The sequence below is a fragment of the Carlito syrichta genome, unplaced genomic scaffold (assembly GCF_000164805.1).
Source record: "Carlito syrichta isolate Samal-C Ts95f unplaced genomic scaffold, Tarsius_syrichta-2.0.1 Scaffold107890, whole genome shotgun sequence".
In the NCBI taxonomy this organism is placed as follows: Eukaryota; Metazoa; Chordata; class Mammalia; order Primates; family Tarsiidae; genus Carlito; species Carlito syrichta.
Window position 1 is genome coordinate 198,047 of NW_007051986.1, and position 8,123 is coordinate 206,169.

Genomic DNA, 8,123 nt, shown 5'->3' on the forward strand with positions numbered 1-8,123 from the left:
GACCTCGCGCCTGCGCACACGCTGCAGAGCCGGCTAAGCGGCCAGCGTTTCGGCGTTCTACGCCTGCGCGCGAGCCGGCCCCTCGCGCTCCTTTTTTTCTCCCGCCCCGTCAGAGGACTCGGACGAATAACAGGAGAGAGGGAACTGGGTTTCTGCCAATCGTCGGAAGAGAGGGTGGGTCTGGCGAAGGAAAGGGGGTGGGTCATCTGGAAAGAGGAAATAGAGGAGGCGGAGAATTATATGGGACCCATCAGAGGGCGAGCGAAGGCAGGAGAAGGCGGAACGAAGGAAGTCACTAATAGAAAAGAAGGAGCCGGAACCTCCTGGCCAATAAGCATGGCTAAAGAGTGAATGACCGCGGAAGGGCGGGGAAAAAGGCAGGGGCGGGGCTACTGAGAGGGAGTCTGGGCGCTCCCTGGCCGACAGGAACGAAAAAGAGGGAGCCAATGAAAAGGGGAGCAGCTGGAGGTCAAAGGGACAGTGTTGTCTAGTTGGACGGTGACAGACAGCATCCGCAGTCAATAGGAAGGGCTGAGGAATTCTTTAGGTCTCTCAAGATGGTCAGAAAGGAATGACAGCAGGGGGGAGGCGGGACAACTTTGCGATTAATTTGGCTCGTCAGCCAATGATTGTGTTCTCCCACTTGAGCAACAGGGTGGGTAAAGAGATATCTGTCTCAGCCAATAGTAGCATCGAAAGGGCAGAGTTGTTACCAGTAGGCGGTGCCAGTCCAGGGACAGTTGGTAACAACCGGAGACAAGCGCGAAAGGAGGGTAACAGTTCGGGACAGCGCGAAAAAGGGGCGGAGGCATTAACGCAGCCTTTTAGCCAATGAGTACTGCGCTGCTCTTCTTGAGTCCTATCCGGGCCCCCATTCTCCATTCAGCTCCCGAGCCTCCACCCCCACTCTGGTGTTCTGTGAGACCCTGAGCCCCACCACAGATCCGTTGCCCTGATTCAGTACTCTGTAATTCTCCAATCCTGGCCTCCAACCCCAACACTCCAGGCCCAGGTGGCTATACCAGAGCCCTAGAATCCTATACACGATCCATCGTTCTGGACTTCCCACTTCCTGCGGGAATCCCAAGTACCTCTCTTCAGCTCGCAGCTATCTGAGCCTCTCCCCAAAACCTGGGCTCCAGTTCCTCAGGCCTCATACCTCTCAGTTCCTCAGACCTCATCCCTATGAGTCCCCTGCATCTCCAGTGGAGATCCCATACCCCAAATCCATGAATCCCCAATACCATAAGCTCCCCATATCTGTTCCTATTGCTTTGGGAATCCAGGACTCCAGTCCCATCAACCCCTCTCCCTTCATTGCCACACCTCTCTGGGCTCCTCATTTTCTGCAAATAACCCAGACACCCAATCTCATGATCCCCCCAGGTTGCCCATAGATCATAAACCTGACCTTATGTGGTTCAACTTTCTAACTGCTACACATCCCCTTCTCTCTCTGACTCCCACTATCCTAACCCTGGGCTTAGAAGGCCTCAATTTCTGGCTGGGCACGGTGGCTCAGGACTATAATCCCAGCACTTTGGGAGGCCGAGGTGAAAGGATTGCCTGAGCTCACGGGTGCGAGACCAGCCTGGGCAACTTGGCGAGACCTCATCTCTACAATAAATAAAAAAATTAGCAGGGCATGGTGGCACGTGCTTGATGCTTGTAGTTCCAGTTACTGCACTCCATGCACTCCAGCCTGGGTAACAGAGTGAGACTCCAACTAAAAAAAAAAAAAAAAAAGGCCTAAATTTCCATACAGCATCCACAATACTCAAGTTTCTGTCAGACTTAACTCCCTACTTCCCAGTTCCTCCTTGGTTTCTGAGATCTCTGAGGTTCTTCACTCCCAACTCAGACCCAAACCCTGTGAATTCCCATTCAATGTCTAATCTCTTCACCTTCCATTTGACCCAAGCTTCCTGAGCAGTCCTCCCATTTCCCTTTTTGGAGTCCTCCTCCTCTCCCAGAATCCAGTAAAAAGTGGGCTTTTCCCTGGCCTGGACCCCCATAGTAACCCTATAGGGCAAAGCAGTTGCTGTCTGAGGCAGGGAGGGGCCAGTGTGGGAGGCCAAGGGCAGCTGCTAAGTTTAGGATGGCTCCTTCTCCCTTCTTAGAGACAACAGGTGGCTGGGCCCCAGTGCCCAGAAAAGAAAATGTCTTAGAGGCATTGGCATGGGGCTGCAGCAGGGGGAGGGAGGAGGCACCTTCCTCAGGACATCAGGTCCTAGAAGAAGCAGGAGAAGGAGATGGTTGTCCTTACCAGCCTGGGTCTTCCTCAGCTACTATGTCCCCAGACTTCTACTGCATGGATGGGACTGGGTCACTGAGGCCCAGAGGGGTAGGAGAAGGTACTTCAAAGTCACACAGTCAGCCAAGCTGGTTCTTTCCCAGAAAAAAGAGAGAAGCCACTGGCCACCCCGCCACCTTGGAGGAGGTGGCCGGCTAGCTTCCCTCTTGGCATCTTTGCCTCCCCTCCTCTGAGTTCCAGACTCTATACCACTACTCAGAGATGATTCTAGGCTCATACTCAACCATGTCCTTCTCCGCTTCAAACTTTTCCAAGTCTCCCCAGGGTCTCTCCACTCTCTGCCTGTCATCGAAGTCCTCCAGGGTCTGGTCACCAGCCCTCTGCATCCTCTGCTCCAGCTCCATCACAATCCCAGCACTTCTGAGCTTTTACTCTTCTAGCATGCCTGCCCCTCCATTTGTGCTTGACTCACTTCTACTGGCCTTTATGAAGCCATTCCCATACTCCTAGGAAGCTGCTGTGCCCTCTAATTCTGAGCTCCTGACAAGCAGGTGTGTCATTTTCTGCATTCATTCCTATTTCTATGGCTAAACCATAAGTTCCAACAAGGCAGGGCATAATTATTTATTATAATGCAAGGGCGGTGGGATGAGAATTATATCTCCATTTCATCAAGGGGAAAACCAAGGCCCAGGGGGCTGAAGCACAAAGCCCAAGATCACAGAGTATCTTTCCTCACAAAGATACTCATCCCCTTCCTCCTTAAAGGTAATGTAGGAGACCCTTCTGATTCTCCCAGCTTCCATAGATGGCTCTCTCCCTCCTACCCCCACACATTTGATTATGAACTCCACAATGTCGGAGTAGAAGGATTGTGTTTGCCAAAGTGCACCCACAAAACCAGCCCAGCACTTAATAATAAATGTGTGCTGGGTTTAAATCTAGGCCCACACCACTCAGGAATATAGGGTCTGGTTCATCTCTCTCTTCCAAAACTGTGCCTTGGCTTCAGCCCCCTCTGAACTGTGGCATATTCCAGCCCCCTTTTGGGAGAAAGAACATCCCTTCCTGCCCAGGCCCTAGTGAGATATGCATCCCAAGATCCACTCCCTCCTCCCTCCCTCCCTCCCTGGGTTCCAGCTGCTGCTGGCCCTCCAAGAAAGGAGAGGCCCTGAGTCGGGCTATTTTGGTATCTGGGGTGGGCACCCGCAAGGCTAAGGTTACCCTGGTATGTTAAGGGCTCCCTGGGGCAGGACTATATAACCCCAGAGGGACTGCTCCGAGCTGACTCTCTGCTTCTTTCCAGCCAGAGCCACTGCCTTGCCCCACGAGACCGAAGACATGGTGAGTGAGAATCTTCCAGCCCCTGCCCAGATCCATTAGATCTCAGGGAAGCCTCAACCCTTAAAAAAAAAAAGTAGCTCGTTCCAAGTCCAACACAAGGTAAAACGATGCTCCTCACTTTCTTGCTGATGGGGAACAGGCAGAGTGTTGGCCTAAAGGACTCAACCAGAGATAATCTGCCCAGACACTCCACTCACAGGTTCCAGTCCCTCAAAGTTTGCTCCATCCTTTCCTGCACACCAGCCAGACAAGGATTCCCATTCCTAATTTATAAGGGAGAAGGTAGAGGTTCAGGCAGGGTAAATGAGTAGATCAGTGTCACACAGCCTGGGGTACTGAAAAGGGAAGGAAGCTTCTATCTGTTGGATAAAATGGAGGGATGTGGACAGGAAGCTACAGATAGGAATTTGGGGAAGGCACCCCAAGCGAGCCCCCTCAGCAAGGAGGTCCTAAGGAGGGAGAGGCCCAGGCCAAAAGAGTTGCTTTAGAAGAAAGGACTCAAGCCGGGCTCGGTGGCTCAGCCTGTAATCCCGTGCCTTTGGGAGGCTGAGGTGAGTGGATTGCCTGAGCCCGCGGGTTCGAGACCCGCCTGGGCAACTGGCGAGACCTCATCTCTACAATAAATCAAAATGAGCCGAGCGTGGCAGTGCGTGCCTGTAGTTCCAGCTACTCAGAAGGCTGAGGCGGAAGGATCGCCGGAGCCCAGCAGGTCGAGGCTGCGGTGGCCGGGAGCAGCCACTGCACTCCAGTCTGGGTGACAGAGTGAGACTCCAACTCAAAAAGAAAAAAAAAAAGAAGAAAGGGCTCAAATAATTCTGAATCTAACCTGTTGGCCTCAGAGGTATAGGGACTGGCCCACGGACCCCTTTACCCAACCCTCACACCCCCACCTCAGGCACCCAAGAAGGCCAAGAGAAGGGCAGCAGCAGAGGGCGGAAGCTCCAATGTCTTCTCCATGTTTGACCAGACTCAGATCCAGGAGTTCAAGGAGGTGAGTGAAGGGAGAGGGGAGACTGAAGGTTGACCAAAGGCACCCCCTGCTGCCCCTCCCCCTCCCTGGAATGTGCACCTGTTTGGAGGGAGGGGAGGGGTTTAGAATTCCTCCTTCCCTCCCAGCTTGGGGTAGAAGAGGACAGCTGGCTAGAGGCCAGAATCAGATCTGCCAGGGATAGGGATGCTGAGGCCTGGCCATGGGGGACCTAACCTGTCCCCACCCCCACCCTCCACAGGCCTTCACTGTAATCGACCAGAACCGTGATGGCATTATCGACAAGGAGGACCTTCGGGATACCTTCGCAGCCATGGGTGAGCCCCCTACTTCCACCACTAAATATCCAAGGTTGCAGAGTCCAGAGAATTCAGTGGTTTGGGGTTCCAGCCCTGTCAGCTCCACGTTGGGCCTCAGTCTATCCAGCTGAAAAATGGATGGGATGATCAGAATTCACTGGAAGCACAGCCCTGGCCCCAGGAGACTGCTTCAGCCCATGCTTCCCCCAACCCCCTCCAGGCCGCCTCAATGTGAAAAATGAGGAGCTAGATGCCATGATGAAGGAAGCCAGTGGTCCCATCAACTTCACCGTCTTCCTGACCATGTTTGGGGAAAAGCTCAAGGGTGAGTGAAGCGTCCTGGGTCTAACCCCCCAGCTGCCTTCTCCCGGACGCTCCAGGGTCAGACCCTTCATGTGACCTCTGAACCCTCTAGGTGCTGACCCTGAAGATGTGATCACTGGAGCATTCAAGGTCCTGGACCCTGACGGGAAAGGCACCATCAAGAAGCAGTTGTAAGTGTCTCCTGCCAGCTGCTTTCCCCTTAAATTACTACCAAGTTTCAGGCAATACCAGAGGTAAGGGAGAAGTTAGGACTATGGAAATAAGCGGTAGGATTGCATTTTTACAGTAAATTTTGGGGAAGGGCAAAAGCAAGGAAGCCAGAGTATTTGGGAGGTCAGTGAGGGATCTAGAGCGACCCCGGTTTTCATGGGAGACTGAGGGTGGCAACGGGGATGAGATGGAAGGGAGTAGAAAGGAATCACGAACCCCATCTCAACTCCCCATGTGTCACCCCCCTGCAGCCTGGAGGAGCTGCTTACCACTCAGTGTGACCGCTTCACTAAAGATGAGGTGAGTGAGGGAGGGGCCGGGAGAAGCGAAGGCGCAAGGAAGGGGGAACGCAAGGGCCGGTAGGAGATAGCCCTGCATCTTCCCCCAGATCAAGAACATGTGGGCAGCCTTCCCCCCGGACGTGGGCGGCAACGTAGACTACAAGAACATCTGCTACGTCATCACGCATGGCGACGCCAAGGACCAGGAGTAGGGGACCCTCGTGGGCCTCTGCGGCCAGCGCTTCTAGCCAGTCCGACCCCCACCCGAATCCCAATAAAATCCAACTGGTCTTCGTTTCTTATCGGCGGCAGCGCCTTCAGCGTGTTTCGTGTGAGACTGCCCGGCCGGAAGGGAGCGCCCGCCAAAGGAATGAGCAGTGGCCTGGAGGCCTGCGTGGGGTGGCTCCACGCGCTCCGCCCGACACGCGTTCCCGCTAGGGCGGAGAAGACGCGCGCGGCCTCAGAGAAGCTCAGTTTTTATTGAAGACAGCTTGGGTGATGAGGGGCAACTCTGGAAGATGCAGAGGAGCAGTAGGGCCTGGGCTGGAGGTTCCCGTCGGTGAGCGGAGGGGGAGGGCAGGCCGGGGGCGGGGCCGAAGCTAGGGGCGGAGTCAGGGGCGGGGCCGCAACCCTCCAGGATTGGGGCGATCCCTTGAGCCCGATAACCTACGCGGAGCCAGGACAAGGGCGGGCCGCTCGGCTGGGGCTCCGGGATTAGGCGCTGGGCAGTCTGGGGCGCGAGGATTGGACAAGAGGCGGACTGAAGGCGGAGCCGAGGTAAGGCAGGGCCGGGGCGGGGGCCTCAGAGCGCGTCCGACTCCTCGTCCTGAGCCCGGCTCTGCTGCATCTGGGCCTGCATCTTCTCCAGCATCTCTTGCATGCGGCGCAGCTGTGCAGGACAAGATTGCAGGCGGTGGGACCGGGCGAGGCCGGAGAGGGACCTCGACGAGGACCTGGGGCCTTGGCCGGGGGGGAAGCGAGGTGCTTGCTCACCTCCTCGTCTTTCTCGCGGATCAGCTTCTCGGTCTCCGCCAGAGGCAGCATGGGCAGCGGGATCTCTGTGGCGCTCTGGCGGGAAAGCTTACTGCGGGGTAGTAAGGAAGGTGACAGGAATCAGGAACGGGGCCTGAGGTTGCGGGTGAGGACGCAGAGGCAGAGCCTGGGATGTCTAGGAGGCGGAACCACGTCCAGGCCGGAGGGAAAGTTAGGTGGATAGAGTCTAGGAAAGGTCTGGGTGGTGAAGGCGGGGTCACAGGTGGTGAAGACCCGGCCTGGGAGGCGAGGCCATGGTGGAGGGTGGGACCTTGGAAGCGGGGCCTTAAAAACACCAAGACAGTTGGCTCTGACTCTGACCTGCGACTGGCTCGATCTCGAGCCCCAGGCCGGGCCAGGCTCTGTAGGCAGCGGGCCCGGTAGCCCTCGTAGAGCAGATCGTGTGTCACCTCTTTCAGATCCTGCAGATGTGTCTGCACCAGCATCCGTCGCAGGTTTAGGAAATCGCAGTGTTGTGGGTTCTCCACTGGGGGGCGGATCAGCGAACGTCAGGGATTTGGGCTCCAATCCCATCCGCAAAGTCGGGTCTGCAGGGAGTCCTGCTGCCACTCTAGCAGATGGCCCGCAGTCTGAAGCCCAAGGACCCCCTTTTTTGGCTCCTAGGACTCCCTAGAGACCAAAGCCCATCCCAACCTCATATGTCGAGTGCCGTTGACTCAGAGGCAGCCTAGCACTCCGCTGGCCTCAGTATGCTTGCCTGGCTTTACTCACCCTCCACAGTACCCCAGGTGTAGCGACGTCCCCTCACCGGTCGGCTCCCACCATCCTTCACCACCTCGCATGAGCCCACGACTGCGAAAGGGATGCTTTCCTGCAGGGCAGTGGTCAGGAGTCAACGTTGACTCGCATGGGCAGAAATCTCTTTCTCGGCTCCAAACCTCCACATCCGCCTCCTCTGTTTCTCTGCCCCTTCCTCCTTTGTCTTCACACCTTCATCTCCGCATCCTGTCTCTTGAAGTCTTCGTCTTCGTCAGAATCACATTCAGGGAACTGGTAAATGTTGATCTCCTCCTCCTTCAGCTGGTCCCGGATCTCAGAGGAGACAGATGCAAAGGCAGTGTGAAACACAGAGGCCACGGTCAGATACCGTGAGATACAGAGATACTGGGCAGTCAGAGTCAGAGAGGAAGACACAAAAGACAGAAATGATGAGAGGACATGCAGCCTGACCAAAAACAAAAATCTCACAAAGAGTGAGAAACACACAACATCCTAAGATAGGGCAGGCATTAAGAGACCAAGAGAAGCCAGGTGCTCTCGCCTGTAATCCCAGCACTTTGGGAGGTGGAGGCAAGAGAATTGCCTGAGCTCAGGGGTTCGAGACCAGCCTGGGCAACTTGGCAAGACCTTGTCTCTACAATAAATAAAAA

At 55.5% G+C, this 8,123-nt stretch overlaps 3 protein-coding genes across 4 annotated transcripts in view; 2 read left to right on the plus strand and 1 right to left on the minus strand.

Annotated features, from left to right (window-relative positions):
* The first annotated feature begins 3,519 nt into the window (after positions 1-3,519).
* MYLPF (myosin light chain, phosphorylatable, fast skeletal muscle) lies at positions 3,520-6,002 on the plus strand. Its single transcript, XM_008067695.2, has 7 exons — positions 3,520-3,598; positions 4,494-4,589; positions 4,828-4,903; positions 5,106-5,210; positions 5,301-5,379; positions 5,671-5,719; positions 5,808-6,002. The coding sequence occupies exons 1-7, from the start codon at positions 3,596-3,598 to the stop codon at positions 5,910-5,912; spliced, it is 513 nt and encodes a 170-aa protein (XP_008065886.1). The 5' UTR covers positions 3,520-3,595; the 3' UTR covers positions 5,913-6,002.
* A 361-nt stretch (positions 6,003-6,363) lies between these two features.
* The window catches only part of SEPT1 (septin 1), a 3,593-nt gene continuing 1,833 nt past the window's right edge, over positions 6,364-8,123 (minus strand). The window contains exons 7-11 of the mRNA XM_021717078.1: positions 7,684-7,785; positions 7,465-7,564; positions 7,054-7,219; positions 6,694-6,784; positions 6,364-6,589 (exon numbers count right to left, since the gene is read on the minus strand). Of these exons, the coding sequence (XP_021572753.1) occupies positions 6,503-6,589; positions 6,694-6,784; positions 7,054-7,219; positions 7,465-7,564; positions 7,684-7,785 (546 nt within the window). The 3' untranslated portion in view covers positions 6,364-6,502. The remainder of the gene's footprint in view (positions 6,590-6,693; positions 6,785-7,053; positions 7,220-7,464; positions 7,565-7,683; positions 7,786-8,123) is intronic.
* The window catches only part of ZNF48 (zinc finger protein 48), a 20,288-nt gene continuing 18,539 nt past the window's right edge, over positions 6,375-8,123 (plus strand). The window contains exon 1 of one of the 2 annotated variants that reach the window (XM_008067715.1): positions 6,375-6,477. The gene's annotated coding sequence lies outside the window, so the exon portion shown is untranslated. The remainder of the gene's footprint in view (positions 6,478-8,123) is intronic. The other variant, XM_008067706.1, reaches the window with a different exon arrangement.

Excerpts from the sequence above, each read along its gene's own strand:
- MYLPF (XM_008067695.2), top strand. Across the intron at positions 4,590-4,827 it reads AGATCCAGGAGTTCAAGGAG|GCCTTCACTGTAATCGACCA; the intron begins GTGAGTGAAGGG and ends CACCCTCCACAG. Across the intron at positions 5,211-5,300 it reads GTTTGGGGAAAAGCTCAAGG|GTGCTGACCCTGAAGATGTG; the intron begins GTGAGTGAAGCG and ends TGAACCCTCTAG.